Raw genomic sequence first — 22,288 nt, forward strand, 5'->3', positions numbered from 1 at the left:
CAGTCTAACATTGATGGGCATTTGGGTTGATTCCAAGTCTTTGCTATTGTGAATAGTGCTGCAATAAATATACGTGGGCATGTCTTTAGAGTAGAATGATTTATAATCCTTTGAGTATATACCCAGTAATGGGATTTCTGGGTCAAATGATATTTCTGGTTCTAAATCCTTGAGGAATCACCTCTTCCATAATGGTTGAAATAATTTACACTCCCACCAACAGTGTAAAAGCATTCCTATTTCTCCACATCCACTCCAGCATCTGTTGTTTCCTGACTTTTTAATAATCGCCATTCTACCTGGTGTGAGATGGTATCTCATTGTAGTTTTGATTTGCATTTTTCTAATGACCAGTGATGATGAGCTTTTTTTCATATGTTTTTTGGCCACATAAATGTCTTCTTTTGAGAAGTGCCTGTTCATATCCTTCACCTACTTTTTGATGGAGTTGTTTGTTTTTTTCTTGTAAATTTGTTGAATTTCCTTGTAGATTCAGGATATTAACCCTTTGTCAGATGGATGGATTGCAAAAACTTTCTCCCAGTCTCTAGGTTGCCTGTTCACTATGCTGGTACTTTCTTTTGCTCTGCAGAAGCTCTTTAGTTTATAGATCTTATTTGTCAATTTTGGCTTTTGTTGCCGTTGCTTTTGGTGTTTTAGTCATGAAGTCTTTGCCCATGCCAGTGTCCTGAATGGTATTGCCTAGGTTTTCTTCTAGGGTTTTTATGGTTTTAGGTCTTACGTTTAAGTCTTTAATCCATCTTGAGTTAATTTTTGTATAAGGTGTAAGGAAGGGGTCCACTTTCAGTTTTCTGCATATGGCTAGCCTGTTTTCCCAACACCATTTATTAAATAGGGAATCCTTTCCCTATTGCTTGTTTTTGTCAGGTTTGTCAAAGATCAGTTAGTTATAGATGTGTGGTGTTATTTCTGAGGCCTCTGTTCTGTTCCATTGGTCTATATATCTGTTTTGGTACCAGTACCATGCTGTTTTGGTTACTGTAGCCTGATAGTGTAGTTTGAAGTCAGCTGGATGCCTCCAGCTTTGTTCTTTTTGCTTAGGATTTTCTTGGCTATATGGGCTCTTTTTGTTTCCATATGAAATTTGAAGTGTTTTTTTCTAATTCTGTGAAGAAAGTCAATGGTAGCTTGATGGGAATAGCATTGAATCTAAAAATTACTTTGAGCAGTATGGCCATTTTCACAATATTGATTATTCCTATCCACGAGCATGGAATGTTTTTCCATTTGTTTGTATCCTCTCTTATTTCATTGAGCAGTGGTTTGTAGTTCTCCTTGAAGAGCTCCTTCACATCCCTTGTAAGTTGTATTCCTAGCTATTTAATTCTCTTTGCAGCAATTGTGAATGGGAGTTCACTCATGATTTGGCTCTCTATTATTGGTGTATAGGAATGCTTGTGATTTTTTGCACATTGATTTTGTATCCTGAGACTTTGCTGAAATTGCTTATCAGTTTAAGGAGTTTTTGGGCTGAGACTGTGGGGTTTTCTAAATATACAATTATGTCATCTGCAAACAGAGACAATTTGACTTCTTCTCTTCCTATTTGAATATGCTTTATTTCTTTCTCTTTCCTGATTGCCCTGGCCAGAACTTCCAATACTATATTGAATAGGAGTGGTGAGAGAGGGCATCCTTGGCTTGTGCCAGTTTTCAAAAGGAATGCTTTCAGCTTTTGCCCATTCATTATGATATTGGCTGTGGGTTTGTCATAAATAGCTTTTATTATTTTGAGATATGTTCAGTTAATACCTAGTTTATTAAGTGTTTTTTAGCATGAAGGGTTGTTGAATTTTATCAAAGGCCTTTTCTGCATCTATTGAGATAATCGTGGTTTGTGTCGTTGGTTCTGCTTATGTGATGGATTACGTTTATTGATTTGTGTATGGATTACATTTATTGATTTGCATTGAACTAGCCTTGCATCCCAGAGATGAAGCCGACTTGATCATGGTGGATACACTTTTTGATATGCTGCTGGATTCAGTTTGCCAGCATTTTATTGAGGATTATCGCATTGATATTCATCAGGGATATTGACCTGAAATTTTCTTTTTTTTGTTTTGTCTTTGCCAGGTTTTGTTATCAGGATGATGCTGGCCTCATAAAATGAGTTAGGGAGGAGTCCCTCTCTTTCTATTGTTTGGAATAGTTTCAGAAGGAATGGTACCAGCTCCTCTTAGTATCTCTGGTAGAATTCAGCTGTGAATCCATCTGGTCCTGGGCTTTTGTTGGTTGGTAGGCTATTAATTATTGCCTCAATTTCAGAACTTGTTGTTGGTCTATTCAGGGATTCAACTTCTTCCTGGTTTAGTCTTATGAGGGTGTATGTGTCCTGGAATTTACCCATTTCTTCTACATTTTCTAGTTCATTTTTGTGGAGGTGCTTATAGTATCTTCTGATGGTAGTTTGTATTTCTGTGGGATCATTGGTGATACCCCCTTTATCTTTTTCTTGTGTGTGACTATTTGATTCTTCTCTCTTTTCTTCTTTATTAGTCTGGCTAGTGGCTTATCTATTTTATTAATCTTTTCAAAAAACCAGCTCCTGGATTCATTGATTTTTTTGAAGGGTTTTCGTGTCTCTATCTCCTTTAGTTCTGCTCTGCTCTTGGTTATTTCTGTCTTCTGCTAGCTTTTGAATTTGTTTGCTCTTGCTTCTCTAGTTCTTTTAATTAGGGTGTTGATTTTAGATCTTTCCTGCTTTCTCATGTGGGCAGTTAGTGCTATGAATTTCCCTCTAAACACTGCTTTAGCTGTGTCCCAGAGATTCTGTTATGTTTTGTCTTTGTTCCCATTGGTTTCAAAGAACTTCTTTACTTCTGCCTTAATTTCGTTATTTACCCAGAAGTCATTCAGGAGCAGGTTGTGCAGCTTCCTTGTAGTTGTGCGGTTTTGAGTGCGTTTCTTAATCCTGAGTTCTAATTTGATTGCACTGTGGTCTGAGAGACTGTTTGTTACGATTTCTGTTCTTTTGCATTTGCTGAGGAGTGTTTTACTTCCAATTATGTGGTCAATTTTAGAATAAGTGCTATGTGGTGCTGAGAAGAATGTCTATTCTGTTGATTTGGGGTGGAGAGTTCTGTATATGTCTACTAGGTCCACTTGGTCCAGAGCTGAGTTCAAGTCCTGAATATCCTTGTTAATTTTCTGCCTCACTGATCTGTCTAATATTGCCAGTTGGGCGTTAAAGTATCCCCCTATTATTGTGTGGAAGTCTAAGTCTCTTTGTAGGTCTCTAAGAACTTGCTTTATGAATCTGGGTCCTCCTGTATTGGGTGCATATATATTTAGGATAGTTAGCTCTTCTTGTTGCATTGATCCCTTTACCGTTATGTTATGCCCTTCTTTGTCTTTTTGATCTTTGTTAGTTTAAAGTCTGTTTTATCAGAGACTAGGATTGCAACCCCCGCATTTTTTTTTTTTTTTTTTTGCTTTCCATTTGTTTGGTAAATATTCCTCTATCCCTTTATTTTGAGTCTATGTGTGTCTTTGCACAAGAGATGGGTCCCCTGAATACAGCTCACAGATGGGTCTTGGCTGTTTATCCAGTTTGCCAGTCTGTGTCTTTTAATTGGGGCATTTAGCCCATTTACATTTAAGGTTAATATTGTTATGTATGAATTTGATCCTGTCATTATGATGTTATCTGGTTATTTTGCCCATTAGTTGATGCAGTTTCTTCATAGTGTCCATGGTCTTTATATTTTGGTATGTTTTTGCAGTGGCTGGAACTGGTTTTTCATTTCCGTATTTAGTGCTTCCTTTGGGAGTTCCTGTAAGGCAGGCCTCATGGTGACAGAATATCTCAGCATTTGCTTGTCTGTAAAGGATTTTATTTCTCCTTCGCTTATGAAGCTTAGTTCAGCTGGATATGAAATTCTGGGTTGAAAATTCTTTTCTTTAAGAATGTTGAATATTAGCCCCCATTCTCTTCTGGCTTGTAGGTTTTCTGCAAAGAGATCTGCATTAGTCTGATGGGCTTCTCTTTGTGGGTAACCTGACCTTTCTCTCTGGCTGCCCTTAACATTTTTTCCTTCATTTCAACCTTGGTGAATCTGACGATTATGTGTCTTGGGGTTTCTCTTCTTGAGGAGGAGTATCTTTGTGGCATTCTCTGTATTTCCTAAAGTTGAATGTTGGCCTGTCTTGCTAGGTTCGGGGAGTTCTCTTGCATAATATCTTGAAGTGTGTTTTCCAACTTTGTTCCATTCTTCTTGTCACTTTTGGGTACACCAATCAAATGTAGGTTTGGTCTTTTCACATAGTCTCTTATTTCTTGGAGGCTTTGTTTGTTCATTTTCTTTCTTTTTTCTCTAATCTTATCTTCACACTTTATTTTATTAAGTTGATCTTCAATCTCTGATATGCTTTCTTCCGCTTGATCGATTCAGCTATTGATACATGCGTATGCCTCATGAAGTTTTCGTGCTGTGTTTTCAGCTTCATCAGGTCATTTATGTTCTTCTCTAAATTGGTTAGTCTAGTTAGCAGTTTCTGTAACCTTTTTTTCAAGGTTCTTAGCTTCCTTGCATTGGGTTAGAACTTGCTCCTTTAGCTTGGAGGAGTTTGTTATTACCCACTTTCTGAAGCCTACTTCTGTCAATTCATCAAACTCATTCTCCATCCGGTTTTGTTCCCTTGCTAGCAAGGAGTTCTGATTCTTTGGAGGAGAAGAGACATGCTGGTTTTTGGAATTTACAGCATTTTTGCGCTGGTTTTTCCTCATCTTCGTGGATTTATCTACCTTTGATCTTTGATGTTGGTGACCTTCGAATGGGGTTTTTGCATGGTCCTTCTTTTTGTTGATGTTAATGTTGTTGCTTTTTGTTTGTTAGTTTTCCTTCTAACAGGCCCCTCTGCTGCAGGTCTGCTGGAGTTTGCTGGAGGTCCACCCCAGACCTGTTTGCCTGGGTATCAGCAGGGGAAGCTGCAGAATAGCAAATATTGCTCCCTGCTCCTTCCTCTGGAAGCTTCGTTCCAGAGGGGCACTCATAAGATACCAGCTGGAGCTCTCCTATATTAGGTGTCTGTTGACCCCTGCTGGGAGATGTCTCCCAGTCAGGAGGCACAGGGGTCAGGGACCCACTTGAGGAGGCAGTCTGTCCCTTAGCAGAGTTCGAGCTCTGTGCTGGGAGATCCGCTGCTCTCTTCAGAGCCAGCAGGCAGGAACATTTAAGTCTGCTGAAGCTTTGCTCACAGCTGCCCTTTCCCCCAGGTGCTCTGTCCCAGGCAGATGGGAGTTTTCTCTATAAGCCCCTTGCTGGGGCTGCCACCCTTCTTTCAGAGATCAGACAGTCTGGCTGCAGTGGCTTTTCTGAGCTGTGGTGGGTTCTGCCCAGTTTGAACTTCCTGGAGGCTTTGTTTACACTGTGAGGGGAAAACTGCCTACTCAAGCCTCAGTAATGGTGGATGCCCCTCTCACCACCAAGCTCCAGCATTCCATGTTGACTTCAGACTGCTGTCCTGGCAGCGAGAATTTCCAGCCGTTGGATCTTAGCTTGCCGGGCTCCATGGGGATGGGATCTGCTGAGCTAGACCACTTGGCTCCCTGGCTTCAGTCCCCTTTCCAGGGGAGTGAATGGTTCTGTCTTGCTGGTGTTCCAGGCACCACTGGGGTGTGAAAAAAAAAAAAAAAAAACTCCTGCAGCTAGCTTGGTGTCCCCCCAATCGGCTGCCCAGTTTTGTGCTTGAAACCCAGGGCCCTGGTGATGTAGGCATCTGAGGGAATCTCCGGGTCTGTAGGTTGTGAAGGCCTTGAGAAAAGTGTAGTATCTTGGCTGGATAGCACCGTACCTCACGGCACAGTCCCTCATGGCTTCCCTTGGCTAGGGGAGGGAGTTCCCCAACCTCTTGCACTTCCCTGGTGAAGCGACACCCTCCGTGGGCTGCACCCACTGTCTAACCAGTTCCAGTGAGATGAGCCAAGTACCTCTGTTGGAAATGCAGAAATCGCCTGCATTCTGTTTTGGTCTTGCTGGGAGCTGCAGACTGGAGCTGTTCCTGTTTGGCCATCTTGCCAGCCACCTCCTCTGCTAGCTCTTTTATAGTTTCATCTTTTTACCTTTAATGCATTAATCTTTCCAGAATTTATTTTGGTGTATTTCGTGAGGTAAGGCTCTAACCTTCTTTCCAAAAGGATAACCAATTATCTTAGTGCTATTGGTTGAGTAATTAACCTTGTCCCCATGGATTTGACATGCTAAGTTCATATATTCTTATTTTCCTGTTGCCTTTCGTTGTTTTCTGCTCCACTGATCTGGCCCCATGAAATGTACCAGTTTTTAGAATGTTTAGCCATGTTTTATAGTATATTTTAACTGCAGTTAATGGGTTCCCTCTCTTTATACTTCATTTTTGGTATATATCTTATATGAACTTTAGAATTTTTATTGTTAAATTCTTAAATTCTATTGGAAATTTTGATTTGAATTGCCTTGAATTCATACATTTGTGTAGTGCAGAATTGATATCTTAGTTATATTAATTCTATTCGGTAACATATATGTCTCATTTTTGTCCTAAATTCTTTCACATTCCTACATAATGTTTGGATTTTTTTCTTTATAAACATTATTCATATATGCACAGGAGTTTATTCCTACATATCTATTTTTATTGCTATGTAAAAATATACTTTTCGGTTTTTTTACAGAGTGCTTATTGTTGGTACATAGGTGATATTGATTTTATATATTTAATTTTTAAACATCCATGTTCATATGCTCATAAATTCAATTTGTTTTTCAGCTGATTCTCATAGCTTTTTTAGGTAAAGACTCAAAGCAATGAAAAATTTGTTTCTTTTGGAACAATATGCTCTTAAGTTTCCATTTAATCTTATTTCAGAATTGAAATGATAAAGATGATATATACAAGTCACAAATTCACAGCACATTCTCTTCATTAGAGTAAATCAAATGAAACATCAGTATGTATTAATAACATAACCACCATCTTTTTATCACTGTCTTTTCAGATTTAAGGAACATGGAGATTTCACCACATTTTAATGTATTTGCACTTAAAGATTATGTAAAATTATTTTCAATGCAAAGCTTAAATAAATAATATTTTCATTTCTGAATACTGTTTTTATTCCATAACTTAAATATAACTATTTTCAATGTAATCTTTTTTACTGTAAAAAAGTATGTGTACTATTTAGATGTAATTACTTGTAGTTCATTATTTTTTATAGTTCTTAAATGCTATTCTAGTCAATCAGTACATACCCACTGAAGAAATGAAAGATTCTTATTAATAATTGCTGGGAGCATAGCTATTGGGTATCCTTTATTTTTTCCCCCCTTGCTAGAGAATAACATTGGAAAGTCGTATTTCAGTTCCGTCATAAATATGCCAGTAATTGACATGGCCAAGTGAGTGTTTAAACCTGGACTCATTTGTGAATTTGTAATTGGTATGCTTTCCAAGGTGTGATTTAATGTAGAAATATAAACTTGAGCTCCTTAAAATGATTGGTTTAAATGTTGATTTAAAAAATGGTCAATAATAGTAGCAGTAGGGTAGATACATGCATATTGCTTTTTGATTGAAAGAGCTTTGTAGTTTTAATTGTGGAACTCATGCTCTCTCTATAATTCTGTGACTATATAATTTGCCTGGTGAAACTTACGAATGTGCCAATCACTTTATCATCATACCATCCAGAGTATTATCTTTGCACTTATGACAGTTGTAATACCAAAGCTTAGACTTGCTGTTCTCTTGTGAGTTACTTACATGAAATGTTTCTTTGTAATGTTTATTCAGCATATTATATGTGAAATCACCCAGCTGTAAGATGTTATCCTTGCAAGTACCTATAGTACACATCGATAGTTTCCTCTGGTAATCTAGGAGATAAATTCATTGTGAATTTTTTTAAGTTGTGAGTTCTAGGATCCTTCTGCTTTGCCAGCTTGTAGTTACTGAAAATGAAATTGAGCCTTTACATTTAGAGTGATGATGAAGGTAATTGGCATTCATATGTAATAAATGGATTTATATTTAAATAAATGAAATAATTGCTTTCCCACAGCTGAGTGTGTTACACTCACTGGTATTTGTTGAATTACACATTTTGTTTTCCATTTGGAACTTAAGAATTCTCACTATGTTAATAAGTTTGGGAATTTTGTAAACTTTGACATTGTAAATTATATAGGGAGTCATGGACTACTTTGTATATGTGGCAGAAAAGTTTTTAATAATTTAAGGTTGTATATACTTTTATAATATTCTGAAGCATCAAGTAGGTCTTGGTGTTTTTATTTTCTAGAATGTTCTGAAGGATCTGGAAAAGAGAAAAGCTGATTTAAATACCATCACAGAGAGTAGTGCTGCCCTGCAAAACTTGATTGAGGGCAGTGAGCCTATTTTAGAAGAGAGGCTCTGCGTCCTTAATGCTGGGTGGAGCCGAGTTCGTACCTGGACTGAAGATTGGTGCAATACCTTGATGGTATGTCTCAGGAAAAAGTTAATGATGAAATCTTCTCCTCTCTTCTAGTTATTTTTTAAATGAATACAACTTTGATTAAATTTCAAATCCTGTTTACTGTGTGTCACAGTGATGTTTTGCTTGTGAATTAATTTCATTAGACTAGGTTTTATTTTTTCTTTGGAAAGGTAATAACTAGAAAGAATTTACAGTGTTTCTAAATATTCATGATCTGCATGGAATGAGGTACTTTCATATTTTAGTAAATGCACCTTATTTGTTTCATTTTAATGATTTCATATTGTATTTGATTTTCGTACTATCAGAAGCTATTTTTATATAAAATCTTCATAGTGTTTGAATAATGGCATACTGGTTAAGAGCACAGGCTCTAGCATCTGACGGCCTATGTAAAAATTTTCACTACTAGCTTGGTAACACTGGTAAAGTTACTTAAACATTCTCTAAACCTCAGTTGTTTAATTTGTAAAATGGACATTATTATATCTATCTCATACAGTTTTGCAATGATTGATTATGAGCCTTAAACATGTAGTGCTCTTAAATAACTATATGCAAAACAACCAATTTTAGATTTTGCTATGATTATAATTATTAAATATTGTATATGTGTTAGTCTTTGGTTATGCCACTACTCTGTAAATTTGCATCTCGTGGAAATAGTTATCGTTTAATTTTTATATGGTTTTATGTTCCTATGATACTAATTGTGAATATATGGCCACCCCACCCTCCCCTGCTGAGGAAGGCATTGTCATTTATAATTTTTTTTTTAATTCTGAAATACCTGAGATAGGACTTTTATCAAATTTATAGAATTACTAGGTAATGGATAGAGACATAAAAAATACATTATCGTGTGTTTGAATATTTATTTAAATTCCTCAGGATGTGCAGGGCAGTGAAGAGCATGGGCTTTGCTCTTGATCTCTAACAGATTTATATCCACAGTCCATGACTTATTATCTGTTTAACTTTAGCTAAGTTACTTAATGTTACTAAGCTTAAATTTCCATATATACAGAATGAGAACAAAAGTATATACCTAACAGAGTTGTTAAATATTGAATATAATAGTGAATATGAGATTCTTGGCACATAGAATATGCTCATTAAATATTTTATATATTAATTTTTAATTACTAGCTTTATTTCACATTCTTATGGCCCTTATTTCTGTATTCTTCAGTCTACACCTTTCAAACTCTCCATTCAAGCAGTATCTTTCTAGTGCTGTTAGAACATTTGATTTACCTGCTTAATAGGGGTAAACAAGTCTGGCACACATCAGTTCCTCCTACTTAGAATCCAGATCACTGTTGATATTTTCTCATATCATTCATTAGTTCACATTTTCTTTTTTTAAAAATGTTTATTTTAAGTTCAGGGGTACAAGGGCAAGTTTGTTTTCTTTTTATATTGTTTATTTGTTCACTTTTTTTTTTTTTTTTCTGAGGCTGAGTGTCAGTCTGTCACCCATGCTGGAGTGCAGTGGTATGATCATGGGTCACTGCAACTTCGACCTCCCCAGGCTCAGGTGATCCTTCCACCTCAGCCTTGAGAGTAGCTGGGACTACAGGCATGTGCCACCACACCTGGCTAATTTTTGTATTTTTTGTAGAGAGGGGGTTTCACCATGTTGTCCAGGCTGGTCTTGAATTCCTGAGGTCAAGTGATCCTCCCATCAGGGCCTCCCAAAGTACTGGATTACAGGCGTGAGCCACCACACCCAGCCTACATTTTCTTTTTTCAACTATGTTTCATATTATAGATTAATGATTTCTTTCTTTGTAAAAACTTTTACTGTCTAAGCATTTTCCAGTTTCTTTTATCCCACAAAATATAATTGCTAAAGTTTAATTTCATCATAAGTCTCGTTACCCTTTTTGGTCACACTCTAACTTCTTGCCTTAGATTAACTGTTTTTCCCAGTCATAATCTGCTTAACTCTTGCTTCTGTTTTCAAATCTGTTCTGTCAAGCACATTTCATGTCCTGCTTCAGTACATCTTGCTGTGGTCTGTGCCAGATGTAATATTAAGGGCTGGTGATACTGAGGTAAGGAGACAAAGGCACTGTCCTTTGAGCAGAGCATACAGAATCTTTTTCAATCATATTTTCATCATTTTAAAAAATTATTCCTTAAATGAGTTTTTTAAAAATATGGGCCAGGTGCGGTGGCACACACCTGTAATCCCAGCACTTTGGGAGGCTGAGGAAGGTGGATCACAAGGTCAAGAGATCAAGACCATCCTGGCCAACACGGTGAAACCCCGTCTCTACTAAAAATACAAAAATTAGCTGGGTGTGGTGGTGCACGCCTGCAGTCCCAGCTACTCGGGAGACTGAGGCAGGAGAATCACTTGAACCTGGGAGGTGGAGGTTGCAGTGAGCTGAGATTGCGCCACTCTACTCCAGGCTGGCGACAGAGCAAGACTCCATCTCAAAAGAAAAAAAAAAAAAAGATTGAAGAGGGCAAATCAGATCAGTTGTAATATAAGAATAAGGAATAAGAGATGAACTTGCATTGAAATTGAAAAAGAAACTTTCACCTTTTATTCTACTTCAACTTTTTATTGTGCTGAGGTCTAAATCAAATAAATTTAAAAAGTGTTAAGCACCATAGATGTGCATTTTTAGGAATAAGATGATTTATTCACTGAAGAAGAGCTCTGCAGGAAGGTGAAAGCTCTTCTTTAAATTCATGGTACAGTTTGCTCTTTGAAGGTCTTTTAAATCTCTTTTAAGATTATCATTTTAAATATTTCATATGGTTATGTAAGCATTTTATTAATTCCTTTGTAGAACCATCAGAACCAGCTAGAAATATTTGATGGGAACGTGGCTCACATAAGTACCTGGCTTTATCAAGCTGAAGCTCTATTGGATGAAATTGAAAAGAAACCAACAAGTAAACAGGAAGAAATTGTGAAGGTAGCAAACATAGACATCAGTAACACTTTTGGGAGTGGAATGTTTTGTTGTCATGTTTTCTCTTGTGGAATGCTCTAAGTTACTTAGCTGTCATTCTTCCCAAGCATTAGATTCATTAACATTTATTTTGATGGGAGAAACTGAGACAATAAGAGACAAAATAAAAGACGAATTTGAAATTGAAAGACTTGTAAGAGATTTCAGCACAATCAACCAGAGTAAGAGCTATTCACATAAGATGCCAATGAGTCTTGCTGACTTTTGTATTCTCCATTGAGTGCTGCTTACTTCTGTATTCTCCAGTGAGTCTTACTTACTTTTGTATTCTCCAATGAGTCTGTCTTACTTCTGTACTCTCCAATGAGTCTTACATACTTTTGTATTCTCCAGCGAGTCTTACTTCTGTATTTTCCAATGAGAATTACTTACCTCTGTGTTCTCCAACGAGTCCTATGTGAACAGCTCTCACCTGGTTGATTATGCTGAAATCTCTTACTGGGGATCCCAGATATTTATTTAAACTACCTTTCATTCTGTATAAGCATCACACTCATGTTTGGGTTTGATTTTTCCCATGAGATAATTTTGTGTTTTCTTATAATTAGCGTTTAGTATCTGAGCTGGATGATGCCAACCTCCAGGTTGAAAATGTCCGCGATCAAGCCCTTATTTTGATGAATGCCCGTGGAAGCTCAAGCAGGGAGCTTGTAGAACCAAAGTTAGCTGAGCTGAATAGGAACTTTGAAAAGGTGTCTCAACATATCAAAAGTGCCAAAGTGAGTAATTATGCTTTTAGAGTAAACCATTTTTCCTATGGGTATGTATCTAAATGATAGTCATACAGTACATACATCAACAATTTTGTTTTATTATTTTAATTTTATTGTTTTCTCTCTCTGTCACCGAGGCTGGAGTGCAGTGGCATGAGCTCACTGCAACCTCCACCTTCTGGGTGCAAGCTATTCTCCTGCCTCAGCCACCCAAGTAGCTGGGATTACCGGCAACTGCCACCACACCCAGCTAATTTTTGTGTTTTTTTTTTAGGAGAGATAGGGTTTCACCATCTTGGACAGGCTGGTCTTGAGCTGCTGACCTCAAGTGATCTGCCCGCCTTGGCCTCCCAAAGTGCTGGAATTACAGGTGTGAGCTGCTGCACCTGGCCAACAATTTTTAAATTAAAATGTTTTTAATCACTTTTTCTTTGGAGCATTTGTCCGTATTTATTTGTGATTGTGCATATGAAGGAGAGAAAACAAGCAATTAGTATTGAAGAAAATAACCTATTTGAGAAAAGGTTTCAAAGACTCAGTCAAAGGTTAGAATTGGTTATGAAATGATGAAACTAATTCCCAAGCTAGGGATGAATATTAAACCCTTTATTTTATGGTCACACTCTATATGTGTTCACATTGCACACACCACAGAACTTGTTTTTTTTTGTTTTACATGACGACAAATCTAAAAGTTACAGATAATTTCACAGTTTAATCCTAATGTAGGAAAGTACTACCTGATTTTATAAATTTAATAAAGAGCTTTAGACATTTAATTAACAGGGTAATAAATAGGACCTTTATGAGAGAGTGCTAGTTTTCCCACACTTAGCCAACCCCAGATGGTATTTATCTGCATTTAGTTTTATTTAAATTGTTTTATTGAGTTTTAGTTAAACAAATATAAAATTTTTCTACGTAAATGTTATCTGAAAAGATGACATTGAGAAATATGCACTTCTTTGACGTTTGTGTATGAAAATCCAAGGGGAATTCTACTGAGGAAACTTAACTGGGAGACATTCTGTGAGGTGTCCCTGCCCTGGGGGCTGGGTGGCTGTTCTTCCTTTCTGTGGCCATGGTAAGGATAGTTTCTGGATCATGGCCATAGTTTCCTGCTATGCTCGCATGTGGTCTCCAAATCCACGCCACAACACTCTGGGCAGCCACAATGAATTGCAATACTACGTCACATCCCTGGCTAGAGTTTGGAGAAAACGGGTCATTCAGAGAAGTCTGAATTGGTAAAATCATTGCCATATAAATGAATGAAACAAAAGTTAGCTGAGCTGAATAGAAAAGTCAGTTTAAAAAGTGTTAGTTTCTCTCTTGACACCCCATCTCTCTGATTAATGATGGAAAGTCAAATTAAAAATCTATTTTCAGAGAATTCTTTTCCTTCTACAGTTGCTAATTGCTCAGGAACCATTATACCAATGTTTGGTCACCACTGAAACATTTGAAACTGGTGTGCCTTTCTCTGACTTGGAAAAATTAGAAAATGACATAGAAAATATGTTAAAATTTGTGGAAAAACACTTGGAATCCAGTGATGAAGATGAAAAGGTTGGTTCAAGGAGATTTCAAAACCATAGTGTTCTCATTTTTCTTCTCTATTAATTTTATTTTTACATCAAGATGTTTGCCCATATAATCTGTCAAACATGATGAAACAAATTCAAATGTGATTTTTTGATGTGTGTCAATGTAAGAGTCACATGATTCATGTGCTTAAAAAGAAAATAGACTCAGTTTCTGAACTAGACATAATCCTTAGTATTATCTAATGTTTGCTAAACTCTCTTTGAGACATTTTATCTTCAAATATAAAATATATTTTAAAAAACATAAATTTTTTGATCGTTCAGGTTAACATATCTTGACGTATACTATACTAAGTAGGTTAGTTTTCCTCCTTAGGAGTTGATAGGAAGTGACCTTATGCATTTTTCTTTTGAGTCATTTTTTTTTTTCTTTTAAAAATTTAGATGGATGAGGAGAGCGCCCAGATTGAGGAAGTTCTACAAAGAGGAGAAGAAATGTTACATCAACCTATGGAAGATAATAAAAAAGAAAAGATCCGTTTGCAATTATTACTTTTGCATACTAGATACAACAAAATTAAGGTATTATGATTGGAGAGTCTCTGTTGCATTTAAATACCTTACTTAACTCTTGCCGTTCAGATGTGTGATGCTGCATCACAGATGCTTTAAAACACACCAGTTGGAATATCATCTCCTCCTTTCTGGTGTGTGTTACTAGATGTGTTCATATTTTTGGATGGTGCAGAACTCAAAATGGAAATGTAAAACCTTATTATTGGCCATCTCTTTTGGATTTCTGATTATGTTATCAAACCTAAAAGAGATCTATCTATTTCAGAAGTGGCTTCCTCCAATTCCATATTTTATTTGTGAAGGTCTTGTCTATGTCAAAAAAAATTTCTAGTTTAAAAATAACTCAGTTTGTGAAAGTGATGTAATATGATTTATATTCTAGTAAAGATTCACTACCAGCTCCCTTTTTATTTCTTTATATTTTTCTTTTTTTTTTAAAGATGGGGTCTCACTATGTTGCCCAGGCTGATCTTGAACTCCTAGGCTCAAGTGATCCTCCTATGTCAGTCTCCCAAGTTGCTAGGACTACAGGTGTGTGGGCCACCATATCCAGCTCCAGCTCTTTTTTAAACGGCAATCTTTCTAGCTGCATTTTAAGTGTGCTGTTGTTCCCTGGGGTCCGTTCTTTGGTAGTTCCTTCTAGAACGATTTTTATTTGATGACTTTGGAAATTAAGTAGATCGATTATGGTACTGTATTTTTACTGTACCTTTTCTATGTTTAGATATGTTTAGATACATAAATACTTCCAACTGTGTTTCAGAATTGCCTATAGTATTCAGTACAATAACGTGCTGTAAAGTTTTAGCCTAGGAGCAATTGACTATACCACACAGCCTAAGTGTGCAGGAGGCTGCACCATCTAGGTTTGTGTAAGGGCACTCTATGATGTTTGTATGACAATGAAATAACCTAGAGACACATTTCTCAGAACATGTCCCTGTTATTAAGCAATGCATGACTATACTTTAAAAACTAGCCATTCTCTCAAGGCTGAAGCCTCAACATCCTTCTTAACTATTTCTTGTTCCTCACATATCTTCTCACATCACACTGAGTAGGCATTAAAACTGTTGAGACTGCTTGAAGCAACATACAGGTTTGAATGTGAAGTTAGATATTGCTCTACCAGCTGCTTGTTTTATGACCATCAGAAAGTGACTTAGCTTATTTTACTTCACTATCCTTTCCATAATTTAGACTAATGATTTTCTCCCATGATATTATATCCCATGGACATATTCTTATGTCTGTTTTTTCTCACTCTAGCATGTCCTTTGTCTCTTCCTCACAGTTATTCTCCCCAAAGTCATGGCTGATCATGTCATTCCTTCATCGAAGAAACTGTTTAGGAAAATATTGCAAAATACAGAAAAAGCTTTAAATGCAAGGTCTGTCAATATAACGACATACAAAGTCTTCAGTCTGACCCCTGGCTCCTTATGTCTTTGATGTGCTGTCACTTCCCATGTAGTACAGCTATGCTGGTTTTTCTTTACATTTTCCTAAACACATCATGTGCCTTAGCACATCTGGGAACTTATTAATTTTATTCCCATTCCCTAGAGTGAGTTTTGTCTTTTTAGGTTAGCTGAAAAATGCGTTATCTTTTAAGACTCAGCTCCATTTTTATTTCTAACTTCTGTCAGATTATATTATAGTTCTCTGCTTTATTGTGACTTTTTAAAATATCTTTCTTCCCTAATGCTTCTCCAAGTTCAGGCAATATCTTTTTCATCTTTGGGTCCGAAATCAGAAATTATTACTAGCACAAAATAGAAATAAGTTTTAAGCTTTTAATACATAAATAAATTTGTTTGTTAAAAGTACTAATATATACTATACAAGCTAATTTCATTCTGGCTTTACTAAGATTGGTAGGCGAACTATGTTACAAACTTCAAATCTATAGTTTTCAAACTTGTATGATTCTTAAGTGTGAACATGAGAATTACTGTGGGGAGCTTTAAAAAAAACTACAGTGCCCAGATCTAATTCCTGAAACAGATAAATCAGAATCTCTCAGGACCTAGGTGTGGGCATTTACAAAAACAAAACACAAAACATTTGTAGATGATTTTAATGTACAATTAGGATTGAGAAGCACTAGTTTACAGGACTCATTGTCTTACCTGAAATATATGTTAAGTGACCTTTTCCAATTTGTTTACTAGAGTATTACTGTTTTTAAATTATGTATGAGCACTTTATAAAGATATTAACCACTTGCCATAATTGCTATAAAATATTATCTTATTGATATTTATCTTCTAATTATTTTATCTTTAAGATATAACCATTTAAAATTTTTGTTTAGCCACAGGTGACTATGTTTTCCCTTAGTGATTTTTCAGGGGTTTCTGTTTTGGGATCTAAAAAGTTTTTATCCTCCAGAAAGTTGATGAATATTCAATTCTGTTTAGTTCCAGGTTTTTCCTATGGTTTGGTAAAAACAAAACTTAGAAATTTAATAAAACACTCACTTAAAAATCTCTTTAATCTTTGCTATATGATGTGAGCTACGTCATGTAACACTGTCTCATTTAAATACTGACCTCTAGTATATTTGTGTTTCTGTGTCCTAGGAGAATTCTTTAAAAATAAAATTGTCCAGAAGTAAAGTCTCGGTCAGATCTCGAGGACATTTTTTTAGTCCTAGGGCATTTTGATTGATCACTCTCTTGGGGGAAAAAAATCTATTTTGGGAATACAGAAAGCACATGTTTAAGTCTTGAACGGCCTTGCTGCTTCTGCAAGAGTGGGAAGGCTCAGAAAAATCCTGGATTGTCCTATAGTCTGAAGAGAAAAAGAGGCAGTCTTAATGAATGGGAATTTTTAAAACTTGGATCTTTATGATACCTACTAACCTCCCTAGTTTATTCTAAAGCTTCAGGTACACGTGGTCTTGCAGAATGACAATCCGTTATGTAACTGAAGAAGCAGCACAGGAATTCCAGTCTTGCAGTAGTAGCTGAGGTATAAAAGTGGCTCCCAACATTTACCTAAGGGAGCAGATTAAAAAACAAATGTGGCATGTATTATCTAGTGGTGCTAAATGAGGAAAGTACTACAAAGGTAAATGTCCCTACAAGCATAATAAAGTAGTTGGATGTCTGGAGTTTTTTGGTCTTTTGGAAAACAGATGACCTTTCAGCAAAATCTTGGTTAATGGATGGGAAGCCAAGAAGGAAAACGGGTCCCACTTTCCTCTTTTACTTTTTCGACATGATTACTCAACCTAGAAATACTTTCATTGGGCTATTTTCTTTTCCTTAAAGTTAAGAGGGAGAACAATTGAGCCTAGTTTTCTGATCTTCCAAAATAAAAACACTGGCTTATTTGAAATGAAAATCCAAAAGAATTATTTTTGATTTTTTCTTTTCTTAAAAAATACTTAGCATCTTTTTATTCATAACTGGTTTCTGGGTAGATATGTTATTTATTTCAGCATTCTTTTATATTTGCTTAAAACACAGAATTTGTTTCCTTAGACATATGGGTAAATATCTAGAAATGCTTTCTGACTAAAATTTAAACTTGCGGCATTAGGATAATAAAATTAATCTTGGAGACAAGTGTAATTAGTTCTGTTGTTAAAGTCAAGAAATGTATAGACCTGCTTCTAACCTGGCTATCCAGAACTACCCTCAAATGGTGGACGCAGTAGTTTAACAAATTCTAGGAGGCAATAATGCAGTCCTCTGGGTTCAACACCATGTTATCCACTCCATGATTTTAGTCATGAGTCTTGGATTCCTTTAGAGATTGGATTGTAACCATTTTCAAGATCACTAACTGAATTAACATGCATTTGTGATCGTTTTACCTATCATCTTGAATTTACAGATGATTATCATTTTTTGGAAGTTCAACATAGGAGAAGTGAAAGTGTCAAGGAAGGTACCTTAATTCATGAGCAGCTGCAGTTTGGCCCTTTGCAAGTGGTAATACATAGCACTTACTAAATTGTGGCCATCTAGGAGTAAAGGGTTTGAACTCCTGAAGGACTGGCGGTCCATCCCAGAGAGCACTTTATTGTTTAGAAAGCTCTGAGAAGAGGGCCGGGCACGGTGGCTCATGCCTGTAATCCCAGCACTTTGGGAGGCTGAGGTCAGCTGATCACTTGAGGTTAAGAGTTCGAGGCCAGCCTGGCCAACATGGTGAAACCCCATCTCTACTAAATATATAAAAGTTAGCTGGGCATGATGGTGCATGCTTGTAATCCCAGCTACTCAGGAGGCTGAGGCAGAAGAATCGCTTGAACCTGGGAGGCAGACGGTGCAGTGAGCCGAGATCACAGCACTGCACTCCAGCCTGGGAGGCAGAGCAACACTCTGTCCCGCACCACCCCCCCGCCAAAAAAATAAAAATGAAAAAGAAAGCTCTGAGAAGAGGATCCAGAAAATCTATATTAGGGCAGATGAGTAGTCCATAGAGCCTCAAGTATGTCTAAATATGACACTTCATGATCTATTTTCTAATGTAGGATATTCCTGCTCTATAATATTATTCTCAGAGATTAAGATTACATACTGAATTACCTGGATATTATTTTAATCAAAACCCTTTGTGCATTTCATGTTGTGTTATGGAAACATGTTTAACTTGCTTATATTTTTAGCAATGAGGTCCAATTTTAAAATTGTGATATTTTTAAAAGAGTGAAATAATGTATCAAAATGTTTTATTTCATACAAAACTTTATGATTGGCAGGATATTCTCATTCTTTCAACAACTCAAGAAAGGAATTGTTGTTTTTTGTTTGCTGAGTTTAGATGACATAGATCTTAAAGCCTGTCAAATTAATAACATACTTATACTGTTTAATATCATGCTGCAGATGAAAATTAGGATACAGATTGTTAAGGTTTTCTGTTGCAAGGTAGGTTTATAATATAAAACATTAAAACTTAAGTTTTAAAAATTTGGTTCATGATATTGCATTCCTTCACACAATAGTCTTGTATTGTTATTATTCATTGTGGGGGTATTTTAAGATATATATATATATATATATATTTTTTTTTTTTTTGCTGTTTTTGTAGGCAATCCCTATTCAACAGAGGAAAATGGGTCAACTTGCTTCTGGAATTAGATCATCACTTCTTCCTACAGATTATCTGGTTGAAATTAACAAAATTTTACTTTGCATGGATGATGTTGAATTATCGCTTAATGTTCCAGAGCTCAACACTGCTATTTACGAAGACTTCTCTTTTCAGGAAGACTCTCTGAAGGTAGACCTCTGGGCACTGTGTTTGAATGGCCACAGTTAATGTAGAAGTAGAGGAAGAAATTTGTTCTTGTGCCTACTTAGATGGTCTATATCTTTTACAATTTGTGCCAGGGGATTAATAATATGTATGACTAGTAAAGCTTTCCTATATTGTCAAAGAAAATATAATAAATTTTGAATTTTAAAAAAGTGGGTATGGATTGTTAAATGTGCACAGTTATAAATTATTTGCAACATCAGAGCCTTGTTTAAAATTAAACAGAGACATAGACCACCTTCCTGTCTTATAAACTAGATTGTCAGTTGATGTTAATTGTCAGCATTTATCAGGCAATCTATAATGGTTTAAAATTGGCCAGTTGAGGTATGGAATGGCATCTTGATTGTAAGTTAATTAAACTTAAATTCTAGCAAGGCATTTTCATGTAACTTGATTGCATTTATATGTAAAATCACAATAAATTCACTGATAATATGGATTTGATAGTGCATTCCTCTCATTTAAACTAACATTATTAGATATTTGAAAATATCACTATTTCCAGCTTCAAATGCCTCATTACCTATAGAGAATGTTACTGAAGCCTTTCATGTGTCCTGTACAAATGCTACTATTGTGAGGACTTTTTTTCCTGCCTTGAGTATATTATGTAGCATATTCCACACACTTTGGTTAAAACAGAGTATCATTTAAAAAAAAAAGTTTTCAGTTTTCATGATTAACAATGATTATGTCTCATTATTATTTCAAATGAGTGTTCTCCAATATAAATATCTGGTCATCTGTGATTCCTTTTTTTGTTACTTTGCTGGATTTTGTTAATCCATGACAATATATTTTTAGAATATCAAAGACCAACTGGACAAACTTGGAGAGCAGATTGCAGTCATTCATGAAAAACAGCCAGATGTCATCCTTGAAGCCTCTGGACCTGAAGCCATTCAGATCAGAGATACACTTACTCAGCTGAATGCAAAATGGGACAGAATTAATAGAATGTACAGTGATCGGAAAGGGTATGTGTAAATGAAATTAATATTTAATTTAAAAAAATGCCTGCAAGTTCATGGGCATGAAGAAGATCATGTGGACAGTGAGATTAATGAGAACATGTTTCATATCCTTGTAGGATGCCCTATTATTTTTTTTTCTTTTAAGAAGGAGTCTTGCTCTGTCACCCAGGCTGGGGTGCAGTGGCATGATCTCAGCTCACTGCAACATTTGCCTCCCAGGTTCAAGCAATTCTCCTGCCTCAGCTTCCCAAGTAGCTGGGATTACAGGCGCACACCACCACGCCTGGCTAATTTTTGTATTTTTAGTAGAGATGGGGTTTCACCATGTTGGCCAGGCTGGTATTGAACTCCGGACCTCAGGCAGTCCGCCTTGCCTTGGCCTCCCAAAATGCTGGGATTACAGGTGTGAGCCACTGCACCCGGCGTTATGCCCTGTTTAATAAATTGTGATGAGTATAGTTCCTTAAAGGAGGAATGTGATCATGTATAGATGACCATTTATAACATAATATCTTAATGATATGGAAGCACTTCTAATTTTTAGTGTCTAAATAGTGTCCATTCTCTTTAAAAAAACTAAAGAAATTTTTCATTAATGTTCACTTTCTCAGCACACTTGATGATTAATGTGAGTGAAGAACAGAGGCAGCTACAGATAATTAGAATCCATATATAGTACCAAACTCTTTTTTATAGCCTTCTGTTTAAATGAATGCTTTTGAGCCTTCTTACTAGATTTTGACCAGGACTATTAATAGGTAGAAATGAAAACAGGTAAGATTTTTGCCAGTAGCTGTGGATGTGATGGAAAGGCAAATAAGTTATGAAATAACCCAGTGGAAAGTGCTGTATAAGAGGAAAGGGAGCACAGAATAATACATTGGGTAACTTGAGAGACATACGCACAAAAACTAGGCATCATGTTCCTTCTCTTTTTTTCTATTTTAGCCTACATATTTCAATGTGACTAATCCTTGAAAAGATAGCTTTTCGTGGCCTTTGGTATATTCCTTTGTATGGATTTTACAAATTTTCTCTTTGTACCTTTGGAGAACATTCTTTTACATACATCTTTATCCATACTTATATTTCATTAGGCTTGATCATTAGATGAAGACAAATTTCTTTAAAAATAATGACATTTTAAACCTCTGTATTATATCATGAAATTGGTTACTATTACCCCTGCCAACAGTATTTGTAAAAATATCCTTCTTTTTGAGCCCTTACTAACATTGACAGGTTTTTTTTTATTATTTAAAAAAACTTTGCCAGTTTAATAGTGATAGATTACATCTCAATTTTATTTTCATTTTTAAATTTTTAGTGCTACTAATTTTTGTACGTTAATTTTGTATCCTGAAACTTTGCTGAATTTATTTACCAGTTCTAGGAGCTTTTTGGATGAGTCTTTAGGGTTTTCTAGGTATATGATCATGTTACCAGCAAACAGTAACAGTTTGAGTTCCTTTTAACCAATTCGGATGCCCTTTATTTCTTTCTCTTGTCTGATTGCTCTGTCTAGGACTTCCGGTACTATGTTGAATGCAAGTGGTGAAAGTGGGCATCCTTTTCTTGTTCCAGTTCTCAGGGGGAATGCTTTCAATTTTTCCTCATTCAGTATAATGTTGGCTATGGGCTAAAAGTCATAGATGGCTTTTATTACCTGAAGGTATGTTCCTTCTATGCCAATTTTGCTGAGAATTTTAATCATAAAGAGATGCTA

General features: G+C 36.1%; 1 protein-coding gene across 7 annotated transcripts in view; it reads left to right on the forward strand.

Moving 5' to 3' along the window:
- UTRN (utrophin) overlaps nucleotides 1–22,288 on the forward strand; it is a 568,196-nt gene that overhangs the window by 217,678 nt on the left and 328,230 nt on the right. For all 7 annotated transcript variants that reach the window (XM_009452168.4, XM_001172875.8, XM_009452171.5 and 4 more), the window contains 7 exons: nucleotides 8,306–8,485; nucleotides 11,290–11,418; nucleotides 12,024–12,194; nucleotides 13,599–13,757; nucleotides 14,180–14,317; nucleotides 19,358–19,549; nucleotides 20,393–20,565. In XM_009452168.4, the coding sequence (XP_009450443.2) occupies nucleotides 8,306–8,485; nucleotides 11,290–11,418; nucleotides 12,024–12,194; nucleotides 13,599–13,757; nucleotides 14,180–14,317; nucleotides 19,358–19,549; nucleotides 20,393–20,565 (1,142 nt within the window). The remainder of the gene's footprint in view (nucleotides 1–8,305; nucleotides 8,486–11,289; nucleotides 11,419–12,023; nucleotides 12,195–13,598; nucleotides 13,758–14,179; nucleotides 14,318–19,357; nucleotides 19,550–20,392; nucleotides 20,566–22,288) is intronic.

Source organism: Pan troglodytes, chromosome 5, assembly GCF_028858775.2.
Source record: "Pan troglodytes isolate AG18354 chromosome 5, NHGRI_mPanTro3-v2.0_pri, whole genome shotgun sequence".
Taxonomy (NCBI): Eukaryota; Metazoa; Chordata; class Mammalia; order Primates; family Hominidae; genus Pan; species Pan troglodytes.